We start from the raw sequence: 24,125 nt of genomic DNA on the forward strand, positions 1-24,125 counted from the left end.
TGTTTGATGTGAAGGCAATGGAGGAAATGCTCCTGGAAAGCGCTGCCAAGGCCAGGAAGGACAAGGAGGTGATGGGGCCTTGTCGGCATGCATTTACGAAGGGGAAATCGTGCTTTCTGACCTCCGTGTCTCCCTACGTTGAAGTGAGTCGCTTTGTGGGGGAGGAGAGCGCCACGTCTGGTGTTTACCTCAAGCTTTTACTGAAGCCTTTGACGCTTCCTCCCCTTGCGTGCTGCTAGACAAGCCAAGAATGTACGGGGTGCGTAAGGTGCCAGTGAGGTGGAGTGCAAAGTGGCTGAAGGTCTGGTCCCAGAGGCTTGTGATGAGTGGCCCAAAGTGCATCTGGAGGCAATTCTCAAGTGGTGTAGCCCAGGACTTGGATCGTTGTGGCCAACACTGTTCAACATCGTCCTCAGTGACACGGTCAGTGGGACGGAGTGCCCCCGTCAGCAAGTTGTGAGAGGATGCAAAATGTGGAGGAGTGTTTGAGGCACTGGTCATTTGTGCCACTTTTCCCAGGGAGCTGGAGGTTCTGGAGAACAGGGCAGAGAGGAATCTGCTGAAGTTGAAGAGGGGGAAGGGCAAAGTCCTGCCTCTGGGGAGGAATGGCGCTGGGCAACAGGCCATGCTAGTGAATGGAGAAAGCTGCAAAGACGTGGCATTGCCTTGGCAGAGAAGGCAAGGGTTTTTCAGTGCGAGGGTGGTGAAGCAGTGGAAGCGGTTGTGCAGAGAGGTGTTGGGAGTGTCCATGCTTGGAGAGACTGAAAAGCTGACTGGCCATGGTCGTGGAGAGCCTGCTCGAGCTGACCCTGCTTGAGGAGGTTGCATTGAACTGGGTGATCTCCAGCGTTTCCTTGTTATCTAAATGATTCTGTTTGTTGTGATTGTGCTTGCTGTGCTGGCCAGCGAGTCGTTCTGTGGAAGAAAGTTGGTCAACAGGGAGCAGAATGAAGCCCTCATAATCCAGATGCAATGGTTAGCGACCAGCTGCCCCACTCTAGACACACACAAGTCTATGGGGCTGGATGGGATCCCCCCAAGGGTACTGAGGGAGCTGCCACAAGTGCTCACCAAGCCACTTTCCATCATTTCTCAGCAGTCCTGGCTAACCGGGGAGGTCCCAGTTGACTGGAAGGTAGCAAATGTGATGGCCATCTATAAGAAGGGCCGGAAGGAGGACTGGGGGAACTACAGGCCTGCCAGCCTGACCTCGGTGCCAGGGAAGGTCACGGAGCAGATCATCTTGAGCGTCATCAGGTGGCACATAGAGGACAAGCAGGTGATCAGGCCTGGTCAGCATGGGTTTATGAAAGGCACGTCCTGCTTGACTAACCTGATCTCCTTCTATGACACGATGACCCGCTTAGTGGATGAGGGAGGAGCTGTGGATGTTGTCTGCGTGGACTTTAGTAAAGCCCTTGACACCGTTTCCCACAGCGTTCTCCTGGAGAAACTGTCTGCTCATGGCTCGGATGGGCGCACTCTTTGCTGGGTAAATACTGTCTGGATGGCCAGGCCTAAAGCGTTGTGGTGAATGGAGTGAAATGTGGTTGGCAGCCGGTCACAAGTGGTGATCCCCAGGGCTGAGTATTGGTGCCAGTTCTGTTTACTATCTTTATCCATGATCTGGGTGAGAGGATCGAGTGTGTAGCCTCAGTAAGTTTGCAGATGACGCCAAGTTGGGCGGGAGTGTTGATCTGCTCGAGGGCAGAAAGGCTGTACAGAGGGATGCGGACAGGCTGGATCGATGGTCCGAGTCCAGCTGTATGAGATTTAACAAGGCCAAGTGGTGGGTCCTGCACTCGAGTCACAACAACCGCATGCAACGCTAGAGGCTTGGGGAAGAGCAGCTGGAAAGCTGCCCGGCGGCAAGGGACGTGGGGGTGTTGGCTGACAGGCGGCTGAATATGAGGCAGCAGTGTGCCCAGGTGAGCAAGGCGGCCAACAGCACCCTGGCTTGTGTCAGAAACAGTGCGGGCAGCAGGACTGGGGCAGTGATTGTTCCCCTGTACTCGGCACTGGTGAGGCCGCAGCTCGACTATGGTGTTCAGTTTTGGGCCCCTCACTACCAGAGGGACGCTGAGGTGCTGGAGCGTGTGCAGAGAAGGGCAGCGAAGCTGGTGGAGGGTGTAGAGCACAAATCCTGTGAGGAGCGGCTGAGGGAGCTGGGGTTGTTTAGCCTGGAGAAAAGGAGGCTGAGGGGAGACCTTATCGCTCTGTACAACTACCGGAAAGGAGGTTGTAGCGAGGTAGGAGTTGGTCTCGTCTGCCAAGTAACAAGCAACAGGAGAAAAGGAAATGGCGCCGAGTTGTGCCAGGGGAGGTTTAGCTTGGCTATTAGGGGAAATTTCTTCACGGACAAGGTTGTGAACCATTGGACCAGGCTGCCCTAGAGGTGGCTGAGTCAGCAGCCCTGGAGGTATTTAAAAGCCATGTACAGGTGGTGTTTAGTGGTGGACTTGGTAGTGCTGGGTTAACGGTTGGAGTACATGATCTTAAGGGTCTTTTCCAACCTGAAGGATTCTATGATGCTGAGCGCGTTCTGCCATGGGGAGCTTGCGTCAGAGACCTGGGTAAAAGTTCGTTTCCGTGTCCAAGGCTTTGTTTGGGCAAGTGAAGGGCTTGTGTCAGAGGCTTGCAGCCCTCATGTGCCAGTCTTTGTGGTGTTGTTGTTGCTGGGGACCCACTTCCTAAGAGAGGCCTTGTAGCCCCTTCCCACGCAGCGCAACGGCCTGTTGAGCCCTGGCTTTGTGCCAGGTGAGGTTGGAAGAGCCTTGGGAGAAGAAAGGAAGAAGAGGCGTCTGAGGCTGGCATGCAGGAGAACTTTATTGAGGTGAAGAAAGAGTGAAAAGGCAGGAGCACCAAGTGGGAGGGAGGCATTCTTAGGTGCAAGTAGGGCGACCATCAACTGAGGTGCCTTGCATGCAGTAGATTTTGCCAGCGGACCGAGGTGTTCCTGCCCCGCAGTGGGAGCAGCGTGGCAGAGGTGCCTGGTGGTCTTTGTCTTGTGAGAAGCGGGAGAAGAGGAGGAGGTACACGGGCCATGTTTCCAGGCAGCCCGTGCTGGCCCCTTCCCTGCTTCCTTGCTTGGTGCCTTGAGAGGAAGAGGTGTGGACGGCAGGTCCGCGTGCGAGCAAGAGCGCGTCGGTGCGTCCTCAGTCCATGAAGTGGCTCCCAGGGGGTGGGTGGCTGGTGTCAGGGGTGGTGGCGAGGGCCCTTAGCAGGGGTAGCAGGCTCTTCTGGCGCCGAAGCAGCCCAGGCCTCCGAAGCCGTAGCCGTAGCCGAAGCCGCCGGAGATGGGCACTCCCTGGGCGCTGAGAGCGCTGCCCACGGCAGCCGATGTGGAGGATCCGACGGCGGTGTTCTGGGGGAAGGAGGTGAGGATGGGTCCTGGCAGGGTGACCAGCACGGTGGAAGGCTGGATGACGACGCGGGAGTCCTCGCACTGCCTGACGCAGGGCTCGTTGCAGCTGTTAGCCAGCGGGGTGGGTCCGCAGGGGTTGCAGAGGTTGTTGCAGGCCATGTCTGTGGTGCGGGGGGTCCCTGGAAGAGAGGGTGTTGAGGAAGCGGAGGGGCGTGGGGGTGCGAGGAGCGGTGCTGCAGGAGGGCAGGGGAGCGTGGAGGCGTGTTGTGTGGCGGTGGGGAGCGTGGCGGTGGGGAGGCTTTGTGGCTGGTGAAGGTGTGGGCAGAGGGTGGTGGGAGAGAGGGGCCAGGTGGGGCAGGAGAAAGGAGGAGAAGGGGGTTGGGGCTCACCTTGTTGACGTTGGAGGAGAAGGGGTGAGGAGAAGTGTGTGAGGGAGAGAGGCGCTGGTGCGTCTTTTATGCTGGTCCGGGAGGGGCGGGCCAGGCTTTGCGCATGAGAGCCTTTTGCAGCGAGCAGCTTTTGCGTGCCACAGCCTGGGGAGTAATGAGGTGGGGCGTGTCTTTGTTGCCGCAGTTCTGCAATTTCATGTTCTCGTCTTGAGGACGTGTCCACTTGGTCTTGGCTGCATTTTTTAAGGGAGAGTTTGTGTTTGGGAGGCTTTTCTTGGAAGGTGCGTGTCAGGGTTTTTGGCAGACGCATCCAAAGCGTAGGAGAGGTAGGGTGTCATCAGTGAGGTCATGCCATGGCACTCGTGTGGTGTGGTTTGTGGGTGCGTGGTGAAGAGGGGCCTCATTTCCTCACAGCCCTGGCAGAGTGGTGCGCGCTCTGGAGGTGTGTGGGGCGTGAGGGGTTGCCCCTTCCCTTGCGTTGGGTCTCTGTCTTGCAAGAGCAGGACATTGTCTTGGCAGGCCTGCTTAAGAGCTCGCCAGCCCTGTGGCGTTGGGAACGCTTGCGCGCTCCCCAAAGGCTTGTGTTGGCTCCTCCGTAGTACTCCCCTTAGCTGGGGTGTTCAGGTTTGCAGCCTGGGCTCTGACGTGACGCAGTGCTTGGTCTCTTGTGTGGCACATCCAAAGAAGAGCCAGTGAAGGAGGTGAAGGGTCTAGATAGCGAGACTTCTGAGGAGCGTTTGAGGGAAGTGTGGGTGTTTGATAGGACAAGAGGAAAGGGCCTCAAGTTGCAGCAGGGGAGGTTCAGATTGGATGTTAGGAAAAAGTGTGTGAGCAAAAGGGTTATCAAGCACTGGAACAGGCTGCCCAGGGAAGTGGTTGATTCACAATCGCGGGAGGTATCAGAAAGACATGGAAACGTGGTGCTTAGGGCCATGGTTTAGTGGTGGACTTGGACATGCTAGGTTAACAGTCAGACTTGGCTAATGTTAAAGGTCTTTTCCAACCCAAATGACTCTCTGATTGTTTATGGGGCACCCTGCAAGGGCAGGTGAGTTTCTGGAGAGCCTGTGAGTGTGGCGAGAGGCATAGGGTGAGTGGGAGCATCTGGCAGAGGAGGTGCTGAGCCGGGGCCTTTGGGGTCTTTCTTTGCGGTGAGTGCTGAGGGTTGAGGGTGCTTCTCTGCACAGTGTTTGACGGGAGAAGGAGGATTTGGAGATTGGCGAGGGGAGCTGGAGGCGAGCATGCAGCACGTGGCTGCAGAACTGAGAGCCTGGTAGTGGTGGATGGATGCGGAAGGGTTGATGAATGGCAAGGCGTGCCCCAGTTGAGCCGAGGTGAGCGTTTGCAGGCTGTTTGTCAGGCGAGCAGTGCTTGTTGGCGAGGAAGATGAGAAGAGGTAAGAAGGAGTGCTGTGTGACTGGGTGCACGTAAGTCCCCAGGGCCTGATGGGTTGCATGCCCGAATGCGGAGGGTGCTGACAGCTGTCCTTGGGAGGTCCCTCTCCATTAGCTTGGACAGGTCATGGTTCTTCTGGGCAGTTCCTGAAGACGGGAAGAAAGCTCATATCCCCTGTATTTTTGCAGACGACCAAGAGGGAGGATCTGGAAAGTAGAGGCTGGTGAGCCTGCCCCTGTTTGATGTGAAGGCAATGGAGGAAATGCTCCTGGAAAGCGCTGCCAAGGCCAGGAAGGACAAGGAGGTGATGGGGCCTTGTCGGCATGCATTTACGAAGGGGAAATCGTGCTTTCTGACCTCCGTGTCTCCCTACGTTGAAGTGAGTCGCTTTGTGGGGGAGGAGAGCGCCACGTCTGGTGTTTACCTCAAGCTTTTACTGAAGCCTTTGACGCTTCCTCCCCTTGCGTGCTGCTAGACAAGCCAAGAATGTACGGGGTGCGTAAGGTGCCAGTGAGGTGGAGTGCAAAGTGGCTGAAGGTCTGGTCCCAGAGGCTTGTGATGAGTGGCCCAAAGTGCATCTGGAGGCAATTCTCAAGTGGTGTAGCCCAGGACTTGGATCGTTGTGGCCAACACTGTTCAACATCGTCCTCAGTGACACGGTCAGTGGGACGGAGTGCCCCCGTCAGCAAGTTGTGAGAGGATGCAAAATGTGGAGGAGTGTTTGAGGCACTGGTCATTTGTGCCACTTTTCCCAGGGAGCTGGAGGTTCTGGAGAACAGGGCAGAGAGGAATCTGCTGAAGTTGAAGAGGGGGAAGGGCAAAGTCCTGCCTCTGGGGAGGAATGGCGCTGGGCAACAGGCCATGCTAGTGAATGGAGAAAGCTGCAAAGACGTGGCATTGCCTTGGCAGAGAAGGCAAGGGTTTTTCAGTGCGAGGGTGGTGAAGCAGTGGAAGCGGTTGTGCAGAGAGGTGTTGGGAGTGTCCATGCTTGGAGAGACTGAAAAGCTGACTGGCCATGGTCGTGGAGAGCCTGCTCGAGCTGACCCTGCTTGAGGAGGTTGCATTGAACTGGGTGATCTCCAGCGTTTCCTTGTTATCTAAATGATTCTGTTTGTTGTGATTGTGCTTGCTGTGCTGGCCAGCGAGTCGTTCTGTGGAAGAAAGTTGGTCAACAGGGAGCAGAATGAAGCCCTCATAATCCAGATGCAATGGTTAGCGACCAGCTGCCCCACTCTAGACACACACAAGTCTATGGGGCTGGATGGGATCCCCCCAAGGGTACTGAGGGAGCTGCCACAAGTGCTCACCAAGCCACTTTCCATCATTTCTCAGCAGTCCTGGCTAACCGGGGAGGTCCCAGTTGACTGGAAGGTAGCAAATGTGATGGCCATCTATAAGAAGGGCCGGAAGGAGGACTGGGGGAACTACAGGCCTGCCAGCCTGACCTCGGTGCCAGGGAAGGTCACGGAGCAGATCATCTTGAGCGTCATCAGGTGGCACATAGAGGACAAGCAGGTGATCAGGCCTGGTCAGCATGGGTTTATGAAAGGCACGTCCTGCTTGACTAACCTGATCTCCTTCTATGACACGATGACCCGCTTAGTGGATGAGGGAGGAGCTGTGGATGTTGTCTGCGTGGACTTTAGTAAAGCCCTTGACACCGTTTCCCACAGCGTTCTCCTGGAGAAACTGTCTGCTCATGGCTCGGATGGGCGCACTCTTTGCTGGGTAAATACTGTCTGGATGGCCAGGCCTAAAGCGTTGTGGTGAATGGAGTGAAATGTGGTTGGCAGCCGGTCACAAGTGGTGATCCCCAGGGCTGAGTATTGGTGCCAGTTCTGTTTACTATCTTTATCCATGATCTGGGTGAGAGGATCGAGTGTGTAGCCTCAGTAAGTTTGCAGATGACGCCAAGTTGGGCGGGAGTGTTGATCTGCTCGAGGGCAGAAAGGCTGTACAGAGGGATGCGGACAGGCTGGATCGATGGTCCGAGTCCAGCTGTATGAGATTTAACAAGGCCAAGTGGTGGGTCCTGCACTCGAGTCACAACAACCGCATGCAACGCTAGAGGCTTGGGGAAGAGCAGCTGGAAAGCTGCCCGGCGGCAAGGGACGTGGGGGTGTTGGCTGACAGGCGGCTGAATATGAGGCAGCAGTGTGCCCAGGTGAGCAAGGCGGCCAACAGCACCCTGGCTTGTGTCAGAAACAGTGCGGGCAGCAGGACTGGGGCAGTGATTGTTCCCCTGTACTCGGCACTGGTGAGGCCGCAGCTCGACTATGGTGTTCAGTTTTGGGCCCCTCACTACCAGAGGGACGCTGAGGTGCTGGAGCGTGTGCAGAGAAGGGCAGCGAAGCTGGTGGAGGGTGTAGAGCACAAATCCTGTGAGGAGCGGCTGAGGGAGCTGGGGTTGTTTAGCCTGGAGAAAAGGAGGCTGAGGGGAGACCTTATCGCTCTGTACAACTACCGGAAAGGAGGTTGTAGCGAGGTAGGAGTTGGTCTCGTCTGCCAAGTAACAAGCAACAGGAGAAAAGGAAATGGCGCCGAGTTGTGCCAGGGGAGGTTTAGCTTGGCTATTAGGGGAAATTTCTTCACGGACAAGGTTGTGAACCATTGGACCAGGCTGCCCTAGAGGTGGCTGAGTCAGCAGCCCTGGAGGTATTTAAAAGCCATGTACAGGTGGTGTTTAGTGGTGGACTTGGTAGTGCTGGGTTAACGGTTGGAGTACATGATCTTAAGGGTCTTTTCCAACCTGAAGGATTCTATGATGCTGAGCGCGTTCTGCCATGGGGAGCTTGCGTCAGAGACCTGGGTAAAAGTTCATTTCCGTGTCCAAGGCTTTGTTTGGGCAAGTGAAGGGCTTGTGTCAGAGGCTTGCAGCCCTCATGTGCCAGTCTTTGTGGTGTTGTTGTTGCTGGGGACCCACTTCCTAAGAGAGGCCTTGTAGCCCCTTCCCACGCAGCGCAACGGCCTGTTGAGCCCTGGCTTTGTGCCAGGTGAGGTTGGAAGAGCCTTGGCAGAAGAGAGGAAGAAGAGGCGTCTGAGGCTGGCATGCAGGAGAACTTTATTGAGGTGAAGAAAGAGTGAAAAGGCAGGAGCACCAAGTGGGAGGGAGGCATTCTTAGGTGCAAGTAGGGCGACCATCAACTGAGGTGCCTTGCATGCGGTAGATTTTGCCAGCGGACCGAGGTGTTCCTGCCCCGCAGTGGGAGCAGCGTGGCAGAGGTGCCTGGTGGTCTTTGTCTTGTGAGAAGTGGGAGAAGAGGAGGAGGTACACGGGCCATGTTTCCAGGCAGCCCGTGCTGGCCCCTTCCCTGCTTCCTTGCTTGGTGCCTTGAGAGGAAGAGGTGTGGACGGCAGGTCCGCGTGCGAGCAAGAGCGCGTCGGTGCGTCCTCAGTCCATGAAGTGGCTCCCAGGGGGTGGGTGGCTGGTGTCAGGGGTGGTGGCGAGGGCCCTTAGCAGGGGTAGCAGGCTCTTCTGGCGCCGAAGCAGCCCAGGCCTCCGAAGCCGTAGCCGTAGCCGAAGCCGCCGGAGATGGGCACTCCCTGGGCGCTGAGAGCGCTGCCCACGGCAGCCGATGTGGAGGATCCGACGGCGGTGTTCTGGGGGAAGGAGGTGAGGATGGGTCCTGGCAGGGTGACCAGCACGGTGGAAGGCTGGATGACGACGCGGGAGTCCTCGCACTGCCTGACGCAGGGCTCGTTGCAGCTGTTAGCCAGCGGGGTGGGTCCGCAGGGGTTGCAGAGGTTGTTGCAGGCCATGTCTGTGGTGCGGGGGGTCCCTGGAAGAGAGGGTGTTGAGGAAGCGGAGGGGCGTGGGGGTGCGAGGAGCGGTGCTGCAGGAGGGCAGGGGAGCGTGGAGGCGTGTTGTGTGGCGGTGGGGAGCGTGGCGGTGGGGAGGCTTTGTGGCTGGTGAAGGTGTGGGCAGAGGGTGGTGGGAGAGAGGGGCCAGGTGGGGCAGGAGAAAGGAGGAGAAGGGGGTTGGGGCTCACCTTGTTGACGTTGGAGGAGAAGGGGTGAGGAGAAGTGTGTGAGGGAGAGAGGCGCTGGTGCGTCTTTTATGCTGGTCCGGGAGGGGCGGGCCAGGCTTTGCGCATGAGAGCCTTTTGCAGCGAGCAGCTTTTGCGTGCCACAGCCTGGGGAGTAATGAGGTGGGGCGTGTCTTTGTTGCCGCAGTTCTGCAATTTCATGTTCTCGTCTTGAGGACGTGTCCACTTGGTCTTGGCTGCATTTTTTAAGGGAGAGTTTGTGTTTGGGAGGCTTTTCTTGGAAGGTGCGTGTCAGGGTTTTTGGCAGACGCATCCAAAGCGTAGGAGAGGTAGGGTGTCATCAGTGAGGTCATGCCATGGCACTCGTGTGGTGTGGTTTGTGGGTGCGTGGTGAAGAGGGGCCTCATTTCCTCACAGCCCTGGCAGAGTGGTGCGCGCTCTGGAGGTGTGTGGGGCGTGAGGGGTTGCCCCTTCCCTTGCGTTGGGTCTCTGTCTTGCAAGAGCAGGACATTGTCTTGGCAGGCCTGCTTAAGAGCTCGCCAGCCCTGTGGCGTTGGGAACGCTTGCGCGCTCCCCAAAGGCTTGTGTTGGCTCCTCCGTAGTACTCCCCTTAGCTGGGGTGTTCAGGTTTGCAGCCTGGGCTCTGACGTGACGCAGTGCTTGGTCTCTTGTGTGGCACATCCAAAGAAGAGCCAGTGAAGGAGGTGAAGGGTCTAGATAGCGAGACTTCTGAGGAGCGTTTGAGGGAAGTGTGGGTGTTTGATAGGACAAGAGGAAAGGGCCTCAAGTTGCAGCAGGGGAGGTTCAGATTGGATGTTAGGAAAAAGTGTGTGAGCAAAAGGGTTATCAAGCACTGGAACAGGCTGCCCAGGGAAGTGGTTGATTCACAATCGCGGGAGGTATCAGAAAGACATGGAAACGTGGTGCTTAGGGCCATGGTTTAGTGGTGGACTTGGACATGCTAGGTTAACAGTCAGACTTGGCTAATGTTAAAGGTCTTTTCCAACCCAAATGACTCTCTGATTGTTTATGGGGCACCCTGCAAGGGCAGGTGAGTTTCTGGAGAGCCTGTGAGTGTGGCGAGAGGCATAGGGTGAGTGGGAGCATCTGGCAGAGGAGGTGCTGAGCCGGGGCCTTTGGGGTCTTTCTTTGCGGTGAGTGCTGAGGGTTGAGGGTGCTTCTCTGCACAGTGTTTGACGGGAGAAGGAGGATTTGGAGATTGGCGAGGGGAGCTGGAGGCGAGCATGCAGCACGTGGCTGCAGAACTGAGAGCCTGGTAGTGGTGGATGGATGCGGAAGGGTTGATGAATGGCAAGGCGTGCCCCAGTTGAGCCGAGGTGAGCGTTTGCAGGCTGTTTGTCAGGCGAGCAGTGCTTGTTGGCGAGGAAGATGAGAAGAGGTAAGAAGGAGTGCTGTGTGACTGGGTGCACGTAAGTCCCCAGGGCCTGATGGGTTGCATGCCCGAATGCGGAGGGTGCTGACAGCTGTCCTTGGGAGGTCCCTCTCCATTAGCTTGGACAGGTCATGGTTCTTCTGGGCAGTTCCTGAAGACGGGAAGAAAGCTCATATCCCCTGTATTTTTGCAGACGACCAAGAGGGAGGATCTGGAAAGTAGAGGCTGGTGAGCCTGCCCCTGTTTGATGTGAAGGCAATGGAGGAAATGCTCCTGGAAAGCGCTGCCAAGGCCAGGAAGGACAAGGAGGTGATGGGGCCTTGTCGGCATGCATTTACGAAGGGGAAATCGTGCTTTCTGACCTCCGTGTCTCCCTACGTTGAAGTGAGTCGCTTTGTGGGGGAGGAGAGCGCCACGTCTGGTGTTTACCTCAAGCTTTTACTGAAGCCTTTGACGCTTCCTCCCCTTGCGTGCTGCTAGACAAGCCAAGAATGTACGGGGTGCGTAAGGTGCCAGTGAGGTGGAGTGCAAAGTGGCTGAAGGTCTGGTCCCAGAGGCTTGTGATGAGTGGCCCAAAGTGCATCTGGAGGCAATTCTCAAGTGGTGTAGCCCAGGACTTGGATCGTTGTGGCCAACACTGTTCAACATCGTCCTCAGTGACACGGTCAGTGGGACGGAGTGCCCCCGTCAGCAAGTTGTGAGAGGATGCAAAATGTGGAGGAGTGTTTGAGGCACTGGTCATTTGTGCCACTTTTCCCAGGGAGCTGGAGGTTCTGGAGAACAGGGCAGAGAGGAATCTGCTGAAGTTGAAGAGGGGGAAGGGCAAAGTCCTGCCTCTGGGGAGGAATGGCGCTGGGCAACAGGCCATGCTAGTGAATGGAGAAAGCTGCAAAGACGTGGCATTGCCTTGGCAGAGAAGGCAAGGGTTTTTCAGTGCGAGGGTGGTGAAGCAGTGGAAGCGGTTGTGCAGAGAGGTGTTGGGAGTGTCCATGCTTGGAGAGACTGAAAAGCTGACTGGCCATGGTCGTGGAGAGCCTGCTCGAGCTGACCCTGCTTGAGGAGGTTGCATTGAACTGGGTGATCTCCAGCGTTTCCTTGTTATCTAAATGATTCTGTTTGTTGTGATTGTGCTTGCTGTGCTGGCCAGCGAGTCGTTCTGTGGAAGAAAGTTGGTCAACAGGGAGCAGAATGAAGCCCTCATAATCCAGATGCAATGGTTAGCGACCAGCTGCCCCACTCTAGACACACACAAGTCTATGGGGCTGGATGGGATCCCCCCAAGGGTACTGAGGGAGCTGCCACAAGTGCTCACCAAGCCACTTTCCATCATTTCTCAGCAGTCCTGGCTAACCGGGGAGGTCCCAGTTGACTGGAAGGTAGCAAATGTGATGGCCATCTATAAGAAGGGCCGGAAGGAGGACTGGGGGAACTACAGGCCTGCCAGCCTGACCTCGGTGCCAGGGAAGGTCACGGAGCAGATCATCTTGAGCGTCATCAGGTGGCACATAGAGGACAAGCAGGTGATCAGGCCTGGTCAGCATGGGTTTATGAAAGGCACGTCCTGCTTGACTAACCTGATCTCCTTCTATGACACGATGACCCGCTTAGTGGATGAGGGAGGAGCTGTGGATGTTGTCTGCGTGGACTTTAGTAAAGCCCTTGACACCGTTTCCCACAGCGTTCTCCTGGAGAAACTGTCTGCTCATGGCTCGGATGGGCGCACTCTTTGCTGGGTAAATACTGTCTGGATGGCCAGGCCTAAAGCGTTGTGGTGAATGGAGTGAAATGTGGTTGGCAGCCGGTCACAAGTGGTGATCCCCAGGGCTGAGTATTGGTGCCAGTTCTGTTTACTATCTTTATCCATGATCTGGGTGAGAGGATCGAGTGTGTAGCCTCAGTAAGTTTGCAGATGACGCCAAGTTGGGCGGGAGTGTTGATCTGCTCGAGGGCAGAAAGGCTGTACAGAGGGATGCGGACAGGCTGGATCGATGGTCCGAGTCCAGCTGTATGAGATTTAACAAGGCCAAGTGGTGGGTCCTGCACTCGAGTCACAACAACCGCATGCAACGCTAGAGGCTTGGGGAAGAGCAGCTGGAAAGCTGCCCGGCGGCAAGGGACGTGGGGGTGTTGGCTGACAGGCGGCTGAATATGAGGCAGCAGTGTGCCCAGGTGAGCAAGGCGGCCAACAGCACCCTGGCTTGTGTCAGAAACAGTGCGGGCAGCAGGACTGGGGCAGTGATTGTTCCCCTGTACTCGGCACTGGTGAGGCCGCAGCTCGACTATGGTGTTCAGTTTTGGGCCCCTCACTACCAGAGGGACGCTGAGGTGCTGGAGCGTGTGCAGAGAAGGGCAGCGAAGCTGGTGGAGGGTGTAGAGCACAAATCCTGTGAGGAGCGGCTGAGGGAGCTGGGGTTGTTTAGCCTGGAGAAAAGGAGGCTGAGGGGAGACCTTATCGCTCTGTACAACTACCGGAAAGGAGGTTGTAGCGAGGTAGGAGTTGGTCTCGTCTGCCAAGTAACAAGCAACAGGAGAAAAGGAAATGGCGCCGAGTTGTGCCAGGGGAGGTTTAGCTTGGCTATTAGGGGAAATTTCTTCACGGACAAGGTTGTGAACCATTGGACCAGGCTGCCCTAGAGGTGGCTGAGTCAGCAGCCCTGGAGGTATTTAAAAGCCATGTACAGGTGGTGTTTAGTGGTGGACTTGGTAGTGCTGGGTTAACGGTTGGAGTACATGATCTTAAGGGTCTTTTCCAACCTGAAGGATTCTATGATGCTGAGCGCGTTCTGCCATGGGGAGCTTGCGTCAGAGACCTGGGTAAAAGTTCGTTTCCGTGTCCAAGGCTTTGTTTGGGCAAGTGAAGGGCTTGTGTCAGAGGCTTGCAGCCCTCATGTGCCAGTCTTTGTGGTGTTGTTGTTGCTGGGGACCCACTTCCTAAGAGAGGCCTTGTAGCCCCTTCCCACGCAGCGCAACGGCCTGTTGAGCCCTGGCTTTGTGCCAGGTGAGGTTGGAAGAGCCTTGGCAGAAGAGAGGAAGAAGAGGCGTCTGAGGCTGGCATGCAGGAGAACTTTATTGAGGTGAAGAAAGAGTGAAAAGGCAGGAGCACCAAGTGGGAGGGAGGCATTCTTAGGTGCAAGTAGGGCGACCATCAACTGAGGTGCCTTGCATGCAGTAGATTTTGCCAGCGGACCGAGGTGTTCCTGCCCCGCAGTGGGAGCAGCGTGGCAGAGGTGCCTGGTGGTCTTTGTCTTGTGAGAAGCGGGAGAAGAGGAGGAGGTACACGGGCCATGTTTCCAGGCAGCCCGTGCTGGCCCCTTCCCTGCTTCCTTGCTTGGTGCCTTGAGAGGAAGAGGTGTGGACGGCAGGTCCGCGTGCGAGCAAGAGCGCGTCGGTGCGTCCTCAGTCCATGAAGTGGCTCCCAGGGGGTGGGTGGCTGGTGTCAGGGGTGGTGGCGAGGGCCCTTAGCAGGGGTAGCAGGCTCTTCTGGCGCCGAAGCAGCCCAGGCCTCCGAAGCCGTAGCCGTAGCCGAAGCCGCCGGAGATGGGCACTCCCTGGGCGCTGAGAGCGCTGCCCACGGCAGCCGATGTGGAGGATCCGACGGCGGTGTTCTGGGGGAAGGAGGTGAGGATGGGTCCTGGCAGGGTGACCAGCACGGTGGAAGGCTGGATGACGACGCGGGAGTCCTCGCACTGCCTGACGCAGGGCTCGTTGCAGCTGTTAGCCAGCGGGGTGGGTCCGCAGGGGTTGCAGAGGTTGTTGCAGGCCATGTCTGTGGTGCGGGGGGTCCCTGGAAGAGAGGGTGTTGAGGAAGCGGAGGGGCGTGGGGGTGCGAGGAGCGGTGCTGCAGGAGGGCAGGGGAGCGTGGAGGCGTGTTGTGTGGCGGTGGGGAGCGTGGCGGTGGGGAGGCTTTGTGGCTGGTGAAGGTGTGGGCAGAGGGTGGTGGGAGAGAGGGGCCAGGTGGGGCAGGAGAAAGGAGGAGAAGGGGGTTGGGGCTCACCTTGTTGACGTTGGAGGAGAAGGGGTGAGGAGAAGTGTGTGAGGGAGAGAGGCGCTGGTGCGTCTTTTATGCTGGTCCGGGAGGGGCGGGCCAGGCTTTGCGCATGAGAGCCTTTTGCAGCGAGCAGCTTTTGCGTGCCACAGCCTGGGGAGTAATGAGGTGGGGCGTGTCTTTGTTGCCGCAGTTCTGCAATTTCATGTTCTCGTCTTGAGGACGTGTCCACTTGGTCTTGGCTGCATTTTTTAAGGGAGAGTTTGTGTTTGGGAGGCTTTTCTTGGAAGGTGCGTGTCAGGGTTTTTGGCAGACGCATCCAAAGCGTAGGAGAGGTAGGGTGTCATCAGTGAGGTCATGCCATGGCACTCGTGTGGTGTGGTTTGTGGGTGCGTGGTGAAGAGGGGCCTCATTTCCTCACAGCCCTGGCAGAGTGGTGCGCGCTCTGGAGGTGTGTGGGGCGTGAGGGGTTGCCCCTTCCCTTGCGTTGGGTCTCTGTCTTGCAAGAGCAGGACATTGTCTTGGCAGGCCTGCTTAAGAGCTCGCCAGCCCTGTGGCGTTGGGAACGCTTGCGCGCTCCCCAAAGGCTTGTGTTGGCTCCTCCGTAGTACTCCCCTTAGCTGGGGTGTTCAGGTTTGCAGCCTGGGCTCTGACGTGACGCAGTGCTTGGTCTCTTGTGTGGCACATCCAAAGAAGAGCCAGTGAAGGAGGTGAAGGGTCTAGATAGCGAGACTTCTGAGGAGCATTTGAGGGAAGTGTGGGTGTTTGATAGGACAAGAGGAAAGGGCCTCAAGTTGCAGCAGGGGAGGTTCAGATTGGATGTTAGGAAAAAGTGTGTGAGCAAAAGGGTTATCAAGCACTGGAACAGGCTGCCCAGGGAAGTGGTTGATTCACAATCGCGGGAGGTATCAGAAAGACATGGAAACGTGGTGCTTAGGGCCATGGTTTAGTGGTGGACTTGGACATGCTAGGTTAACAGTCAGACTTGGCTAATGTTAAAGGTCTTTTCCAACCCAAATGACTCTCTGATTGTTTATGGGGCACCCTGCAAGGGCAGGTGAGTTTCTGGAGAGCCTGTGAGTGTGGCGAGAGGCATAGGGTGAGTGGGAGCATCTGGCAGAGGAGGTGCTGAGCCGGGGCCTTTGGGGTCTTTCTTTGCGGTGAGTGCTGAGGGTTGAGGGTGCTTCTCTGCACAGTGTTTGACGGGAGAAGGAGGATTTGGAGATTGGCGAGGGGAGCTGGAGGCGAGCATGCAGCACGTGGCTGCAGAACTGAGAGCCTGGTAGTGGTGGATGGATGCGGAAGGGTTGATGAATGGCAAGGCGTGCCCCAGTTGAGCCGAGGTGAGCGTTTGCAGGCTGTTTGTCAGGCGAGCAGTGCTTGTTGGCGAGGAAGATGAGAAGAGGTAAGAAGGAGTGCTGTGTGACTGGGTGCACGTAAGTCCCCAGGGCCTGATGGGTTGCATGCCCGAATGCGGAGGGTGCTGACAGCTGTCCTTGGGAGGTCCCTCTCCATTAGCTTGGACAGGTCATGGTTCTTCTGGGCAGTTCCTGAAGACGGGAAGAAAGCTCATATCCCCTGTATTTTTGCAGACGACCAAGAGGGAGGATCTGGAAAGTAGAGGCTGGTGAGCCTGCCCCTGTTTGATGTGAAGGCAATGGAGGAAATGCTCCTGGAAAGCGCTGCCAAGGCCAGGAAGGACAAGGAGGTGATGGGGCCTTGTCGGCATGCATTTACGAAGGGGAAATCGTGCTTTCTGACCTCCGTGTCTCCCTACGTTGAAGTGAGTCGCTTTGTGGGGGAGGAGAGCGCCACGTCTGGTGTTTACCTCAAGCTTTTACTGAAGCCTTTGACGCTTCCTCCCCTTGCGTGCTGCTAGACAAGCCAAGAATGTACGGGGTGCGTAAGGTGCCAGTGAGGTGGAGTGCAAAGTGGCTGAAGGTCTGGTCCCAGAGGCTTGTGATGAGTGGCCCAAAGTGCATCTGGAGGCAATTCTCAAGTGGTGTAGCCCAGGACTTGGATCGTTGTGGCCAACACTGTTCAACATCGTCCTCAGTGACACGGTCAGTGGGACGGAGTGCCCCCGTCAGCAAGTTGTGAGAGGATGCAAAATGTGGAGGAGTGTTTGAGGCACTGGTCATTTGTGCCACTTTTCCCAGGGAGCTGGAGGTTCTGGAGAACAGGGCAGAGAGGAATCTGCTGAAGTTGAAGAGGGGGAAGGGCAAAGTCCTGCCTCTGGGGAGGAATGGCGCTGGGCAACAGGCCATGCTAGTGAATGGAGAAAGCTGCAAAGACGTGGCATTGCCTTGGCAGAGAAGGCAAGGGTTTTTCAGTGCGAGGGTGGTGAAGCAGTGGAAGCGGTTGTGCAGAGAGGTGTTGGGAGTGTCCATGCTTGGAGAGACTGAAAAGCTGACTGGCCATGGTCGTGGAGAGCCTGCTCGAGCTGACCCTGCTTGAGGAGGTTGCATTGAACTGGGTGATCTCCAGCGTTTCCTTGTTATCTAAATGATTCTGTTTGTTGTGATTGTGCTTGCTGTGCTGGCCAGCGAGTCGTTCTGTGGAAGAAAGTTGGTCAACAGGGAGCAGAATGAAGCCCTCATAATCCAGATGCAATGGTTAGCGACCAGCTGCCCCACTCTAGACACACACAAGTCTATGGGGCTGGATGGGATCCCCCCAAGGGTACTGAGGGAGCTGCCACAAGTGCTCACCAAGCCACTTTCCATCATTTCTCAGCAGTCCTGGCTAACCGGGGAGGTCCCAGTTGACTGGAAGGTAGCAAATGTGATGGCCATCTATAAGAAGGGCCGGAAGGAGGACTGGGGGAACTACAGGCCTGCCAGCCTGACCTCGGTGCCAGGGAAGGTCACGGAGCAGATCATCTTGAGCGTCATCAGGTGGCACATAGAGGACAAGCAGGTGATCAGGCCTGGTCAGCATGGGTTTATGAAAGGCACGTCCTGCTTGACTAACCTGATCTCCTTCTATGACACGATGACCCGCTTAGTGGATGAGGGAGGAGCTGTGGATGTTGTCTGCGTGGACTTTAGTAAAGCCCTTGACACCGTTTCCCACAGCGTTCTCCTGGAGAAACTGTCTGCTCATGGCTCGGATGGGCGCACTCTTTGCTGGGTAAATACTGTCTGGATGGCCAGGCCTAAAGCGTTGTGGTGAATGGAGTGAAATGTGGTTGGCAGCCGGTCACAAGTGGTGATCCCCAGGGCTGAGTATTGGTGCCAGTTCTGTTTACTATCTTTATCCATGATCTGGGTGAGAGGATCGAGTGTGTAGCCTCAGTAAGTTTGCAGATGACGCCAAGTTGGGCGGGAGTGTTGATCTGCTCGAGGGCAGAAAGGCTGTACAGAGGGATGCGGACAGGCTGGATCGATGGTCCGAGTCCAGCTGTATGAGATTTAACAAGGCCAAGTGGTGGGTCCTGCACTCGAGTCACAACAACCGCATGCAACGCTAGAGGCTTGGGGAAGAGCAGCTGGAAAGCTGCCCGGCGGCAAGGGACGTGGGGGTGTTGGCTGACAGGCGGCTGAATATGAGGCAGCAGTGTGCCCAGGTGAGCAAGGCGGCCAACAGCACCCTGGCTTGTGTCAGAAACAGTGCGGGCAGCAGGACTGGGGCAGTGATTGTTCCCCTGTACTCGGCACTGGTGAGGCCGCAGCTCGACTATGGTGTTCAGTTTTGGGCCCCTCACTACCAGAGGGACGCTGAGGTGCTGGAGCGTGTGCAGAGAAGGGCAGCGAAGCTGGTGGAGGGTGTAGAGCACAAATCCTGTGAGGAGCGGCTGAGGGAGCTGGGGTTGTTTAGCCTGGAGAAAAGGAGGCTGAGGGGAGACCTTATCGCTCTGTACAACTACCGGAAAGGAGGTTGTAGCGAGGTAGGAGTTGGTCTCGTCTGCCAAGTAACAAGCAACAGGAGAAAAGGAAATGGCGCCGAGTTGTGCCAGGGGAGGTTTAGCTTGGCTATTAGGGGAAATTTCTTCACGGACAAGGTTGTGAACCATTGGACCAGGCTGCCCTAGAGGTGGCTGAGTCAGCAGCCCTGGAGGTATTTAAAAGCCATGTACAGGTGGTGTTTAGTGGTGGACTTGGTAGTGCTGGGTTAACGGTTGGAGTACATGATCTTAAGGGTCTTTTCCAACCTGAAGGATTCTATGATGCTGAGCGCGTTCTGCCATGGGGAGCTTGCGTCAGAGACCTGGGTAAAAGTTCGTTTCCGTGTCCAAGGCTTTGTTTGGGCAAGTGAAGGGCTTGTGTCAGAGGCTTGCAGCCCTCATGTGCCAGTCTTTGTGGTGTTGTTGCTGGGGACCCACTTCCTAAGAGAGGCCTTGTAGCCCCTTCCCACGCAGCGCAACGGCCTGTTGAGCCCTGGCTTTGTGCCAGGTGAGGTTGGAAGAGCCTTGGCAGAAGAGAGGAAGAAGAGGCGTCTGAGGCTGGCATGCAGGAGAACTTTATTGAGGTGAAGAAAGAGTGAAAAGGCAGGAGCACCAAGTGGGAGGGAGGCATTCTTAGGTGCAAGTAGGGCGACCATCAACTGAGGTGCCTTGCATGCAGTAGATTTTGCCAGCGGACCGAGGTGTTCCTGCCCCGCAGTGGGAGCAGCGTGGCAGAGGTGCCTGGTGGTCTTTGTCTTGTGAGAAGCGGGAGAAGAGGAGGAGGTACACGGGCCATGTTTCCAGGCAGCCCGTGCTGGCCCCTTCCCTGCTTCCTTGCTTGGTGCCTTGAGAGGAAGAGGTGTGGACGGCAGGTCCGCGTGCGAGCAAGAGCGCGTCGGTGCGTCCTCAGTCCATGAAGTGGCTCCCAGGGGGTGGGTGGCTGGTGTCAGGGGTGGTGGCGAGGGCCCTTAGCAGGGGTAGCAGGCTCTTCTGGCGCCGAAGCAGCCCAGGCCTCCGAAGCCGTAGCCGTAGCCGAAGCCGCCGGAGATGGGCACTCCCTGGGCGCTGAGAGCGCTGCCCACGGCAGCCGATGTGGAGGATCCGACGGCGGTGTTCTGGGGGAAGGAGGTGAGGATGGGTCCTGGCAGGGTGACCAGCACGGTGGAAGGCTGGATGACGACGCGGGAGTCCTCGCACTGCCTGACGCAGGGCTCGTTGCAGCTGTTAGCCAGCGGGGTGGGTCCGCAGGGGTTGCAGAGGTTGTTGCAGGCCATGTCTGTGGTGCGGGGGGTCCCTGGAAGAGAGGGTGTTGAGGAAGCGGAGGGGCGTGGGGGTGCGAGGAGCGGTGCTGCAGGAGGGCAGGGGAGCGTGGAGGCGTGTTGTGTGGCGGTGGGGAGCGTGGCGGTGGGGAGGCTTTGTGGCTGGTGAAGGTGTGGGCAGAGGGTGGTGGGAGAGAGGGGCCAGGTGGGGCAGGAGAAAGGAGGAGAAGGGGGTTGGGGCTCACCTTGTTGACGTTGGAGGAGAAGGGGTGAGGAGAAGTGTGTGAGGGAGAGAGGCGCTGGTGCGTCTTTTATGCTGGTCCGGGAGGGGCGGGCCAGGCTTTGCGCATGAGAGCCTTTTGCAGCGAGCAGCTTTTGCGTGCCACAGCCTGGGGAGTAATGAGGTGGGGCGTGTCTTTGTTGCCGCAGTTCTGCAATTTCATGTTCTCGTCTTGAGGACGTGTCCACTTGGTCTTGGCTGCATTTTTTAAGGGAGAGTTTGTGTTTGGGAGGCTTTTCTTGGAAGGTGCGTGTCAGGGTTTTTGGCAGACGCATCCAAAGCGTAGGAGAGGTAGGGTGTCATCAGTGAGGTCATGCCATGGCACTCGTGTGGTGTGGTTTGTGGGTGCGTGGTGAAGAGGGGCCTCATTTCCTCACAGCCCTGGCAGAGTGGTGCGCGCTCTGGAGGTGTGTGGGGCGTGAGGGGTTGCCCCTTCCCTTGCGTTGGGTCTCTGTCTTGCAAGAGCAGGACATTGTCTTGGCAGGCCTGCTTAAGAGCTCGCCAGCCCTGTGGCGTTGGGAACGCTTGCGCGCTCCCCAAAGGCTTGTGTTGGCTCCTCCGTAGTACTCCCCTTAGCTGGGGTGTTCAGGTTTGCAGCCTGGGCTCTGACGTGACGCAGTGCTTGGTCTCTTGTGTGGCACATCCAAAGAAGAGCCAGTGAAGGAGGTGAAGGGTCTAGATAGCGAGACTTCTGAGGAGCGTTTGAGGGAAGTGTGGGTGTTTGATAGGACAAGAGGAAAGGGCCTCAAGTTGCAGCAGGGGAGGTTCAGATTGGATGTTAGGAAAAAGTGTGTGAGCAAAAGGGTTATCAAGCACTGGAACAGGCTGCCCAGGGAAGTGGTTGATTCACAATCGCGGGAGGTATCAGAAAGACATGGAAACGTGGTGCTTAGGGCCATGGTTTAGTGGTGGACTTGGACATGCTAGGTTAACAGTCAGACTTGGCTAATGTTAAAGGTCTTTTCCAACCCAAATGACTCTCTGATTGTTTATGGGGCACCCTGCAAGGGCAGGTGAGTTTCTGGAGAGCCTGTGAGTGTGGCGAGAGGCATAGGGTGAGTGGGAGCATCTGGCAGAGGAGGTGCTGAGCCGGGGCCTTTGGGGTCTTTCTTTGCGGTGAGTGCTGAGGGTTGAGGGTGCTTCTCTGCACAGTGTTTGACGGGAGAAGGAGGATTTGGAGATTGGCGAGGGGAGCTGGAGGCGAGCATGCAGCACGTGGCTGCAGAACTGAGAGCCTGGTAGTGGTGGATGGATGCGGAAGGGTTGATGAATGGCAAGGCGTGCCCCAGTTGAGCCGAGGTGAGCGTTTGCAGGCTGTTTGTCAGGCGAGCAGTGCTTGTTGGCGAGGAAGATGAGAAGAGGTAAGAAGGAGTGCTGTGTGACTGGGTGCACGTAAGTCCCCAGGGCCTGATGGGTTGCATGCCCGAATGCGGAGGGTGCTGACAGCTGTCCTTGGGAGGTCCCTCTCCATTAGCTTGGACAGGTCATGGTTCTTCTGGGCAGTTCCTGAAGACGGGAAGAAAGCTCATATCCCCTGTATTTTTGCAGACGACCAAGAGGGAGGATCTGGAAAGTAGAGGCTGGTGAGCCTGCCCCTGTTTGATGTGAAGGCAATGGAGGAAATGCTCCTGGAAAGCGCTGCCAAGGCCAGGAAGGACAAGGAGGTGATGGGGCCTTGTCGGCATGCATTTACGAAGGGGAAATCGTGCTTTCTGACCTCCGTGTCTCCCTACGTTGAAGTGAGTCGCTTTGTGGGGGAGGAGAGCGCCACGTCTGGTGTTTACCTCAAGCTTTTACTGAAGCCTTTGACGCTTCCTCCCCTTGCGTGCTGCTAGACAAGCCAAGAATGTACGGGGTGCGTAAGGTGCCAGTGAGGTGGAGTGCAAAGTGGCTGAAGGTCTGGTCCCAGAGGCTTGTGATGAGTGGCCCAAAGTGCATCTGGAGGCAATTCTCAAGTGGTGTAGCCCAGGACTTGGATCGTTGTGGCCAACACTGTTCAACATCGTCCTCAGTGACACGGTCAGTGGGACGGAGTGCCCCCGTCAGCAAGTTGTGAGAGGATGCAAAATGTGGAGGAGTGTTTGAGGCACTGGTCATTTGTGCCACTTTTCCCAGGGAGCTGGAGGTTCTGGAGAACAGGGCAGAGAGGAATCTGCTGAAGTTGAAGAGGGGGAAGGGCAAAGTCCTGCCTCTGGGGAGGAATGGCGCTGGGCAACAGGCCATGCTAGTGAATGGAGAAAGCTGCAAAGACGTGGCATTGCCTTGGCAGAGAAGGCAAGGGTTTTTCAGTGCGAGGGTGGTGAAGCAGTGGAAGCGGTTGTGCAGAGAGGTGTTGGGAGTGTCCATGCTTGGAGAGACTGAAAAGCTGACTGGCCATGGTCGTGGAGAGCCTGCTCGAGCTGACCCTGCTTGAGGAGGTTGCATTGAACTGGGTGATCTCCAGCGTTTCCTTGTTATCTAAATGATTCTGTTTGTTGTGATTGTGCTTGCTGTGCTGGCCAGCGAGTCGTTCTGTGGAAGAAAGTTGGTCAACAGGGAGCAGAATGAAGCCCTCATAATCCAGATGCAATGGTTAGCGACCAGCTGCCCCACTCTAGACACACACAAGTCTATGGGGCTGGATGGGATCCCCCCAAGGGTACTGAGGGAGCTGCCACAAGTGCTCACCAAGCCACTTTCCATCATTTCTCAGCAGTCCTGGCTAACCGGGGAGGTCCCAGTTGACTGGAAGGTAGCAAATGTGATGGCCATCTATAAGAAGGGCCGGAAGGAGGACTGGGGGAACTACAGGCCTGCCAGCCTGACCTCGGTGCCAGGGAAGGTCACGGAGCAGATCATCTTGAGCGTCATCAGGTGGCACATAGAGGACAAGCAGGTGATCAGGCCTGGTCAGCATGGGTTTATGAAAGGCACGTCCTGCTTGACTAACCTGATCTCCTTCTATGACACGATGACCCGCTTAGTGGATGAGGGAGGAGCTGTGGATGTTGTCTGCGTGGACTTTAGTAAAGCCCTTGACACCGTTTCCCACAGCGTTCTCCTGGAGAAACTGTCTGCTCATGGCTCGGATGGGCGCACTCTTTGCTGGGTAAATACTGTCTGGATGGCCAGGCCTAAAGCGTTGTGGTGAATGGAGTGAAATGTGGTTGGCAGCCGGTCACAAGTGGTGATCCCCAGGGCTGAGTATTGGTGCCAGTTCTGTTTACTATCTTTATCCATGATCTGGGTGAGAGGATCGAGTGTGTAGCCTCAGTAAGTTTGCAGATGACGCCAAGTTGGGCGGGAGTGTTGATCTGCTCGAGGGCAGAAAGGCTGTACAGAGGGATGCGGACAGGCTGGATCGATGGTCCGAGTCCAGCTGTATGAGATTTAACAAGGCCAAGTGGTGGGTCCTGCACTCGAGTCACAACAACCGCATGCAACGCTAGAGGCTTGGGGAAGAGCAGCTGGAAAGCTGCCCGGCGGCAAGGGACGTGGGGGTGTTGGCTGACAGGCGGCTGAATATGAGGCAGCAGTGTGCCCAGGTGAGCAAGGCGGCCAACAGCACCCTGGCTTGTGTCAGAAACAGTGCGGGCAGCAGGACTGGGGCAGTGATTGTTCCCCTGCACTCGGCACTGGTGAGGCCGCAGCTCGACTATGGTGTTCAGTTTTGGGCCCCTCACTACCAGAGGGACGCTGAGGTGCTGGAGCGTGTGCAGAGAAGGGCAGCGAAGCTGGTGGAGGGTGTAGAGCACAAATCCTGTGAGGAGCGGCTGAGGGAGCTGGGGTTGTTTAGCCTGGAGAAAAGGAGGCTGAGGGGAGACCTTATCGCTCTGTACAACTACCGGAAAGGAGGTTGTAGCGAGGTAGGAGTTGGTCTCGTCTGCCAAGTAACAAGCAACAGGAGAAAAGGAAATGGCGCCGAGTTGTGCCAGGGGAGGTTTAGCTTGGCTATTAGGGGAAATTTCTTCACGGACAAGGTTGTGAACCATTGGACCAGGCTGCCCTAGAGGTGGCTGAGTCAGCAGCCCTGGAGGTATTTAAAAGCCATGTACAGGTGGTGTTTAGTGGTGGACTTGGTAGTGCTGGGTTAACGGTTGGAGTACATGATCTTAAGGGTCTTTTCCAACCTGAAGGATTCTATGATGCTGAGCGCGTTCTGCCATGGGGAGCTTGCGTCAGAGACCTGGGTAAAAGTTCGTTTCCGTG

The 24,125-nt window shown here is 56.7% G+C and overlaps 4 protein-coding genes across 4 annotated transcripts; all 4 read right to left on the minus strand.

Annotated features, from left to right (window-relative positions):
- Positions 1–3,217: 3,217 nt before the first annotated feature.
- On the minus strand, positions 3,218–3,523 carry LOC142593043 (feather keratin-like). The gene has a single exon (XM_075706393.1). The coding sequence runs from the start codon at positions 3,521–3,523 to the stop codon at positions 3,218–3,220; it is 306 nt and encodes a 101-aa protein (XP_075562508.1).
- A 5,078-nt stretch (positions 3,524–8,601) lies between these two features.
- LOC142593041 (feather keratin-like) lies at positions 8,602–8,907 on the minus strand. Its single transcript, XM_075706391.1, has one exon. It carries the CDS (start codon positions 8,905–8,907, stop codon positions 8,602–8,604), a length of 306 nt encoding a protein of 101 aa, XP_075562506.1.
- A 5,078-nt stretch (positions 8,908–13,985) lies between these two features.
- Positions 13,986–14,291, minus strand: LOC142593042 (feather keratin-like). The gene has a single exon (XM_075706392.1). The coding sequence runs from the start codon at positions 14,289–14,291 to the stop codon at positions 13,986–13,988; it is 306 nt and encodes a 101-aa protein (XP_075562507.1).
- Positions 14,292–19,366: 5,075 nt separating this feature from the next.
- LOC142593040 (feather keratin-like) lies at positions 19,367–19,672 on the minus strand. The gene has a single exon (XM_075706389.1). The coding sequence runs from the start codon at positions 19,670–19,672 to the stop codon at positions 19,367–19,369; it is 306 nt and encodes a 101-aa protein (XP_075562504.1).
- Positions 19,673–24,125: the final 4,453 nt, after the last annotated feature.

Source organism: Pelecanus crispus, chromosome 2 (genome assembly GCF_030463565.1).
Source record: "Pelecanus crispus isolate bPelCri1 chromosome 2, bPelCri1.pri, whole genome shotgun sequence".
Taxonomy (NCBI): domain Eukaryota; kingdom Metazoa; phylum Chordata; class Aves; order Pelecaniformes; family Pelecanidae; genus Pelecanus; species Pelecanus crispus.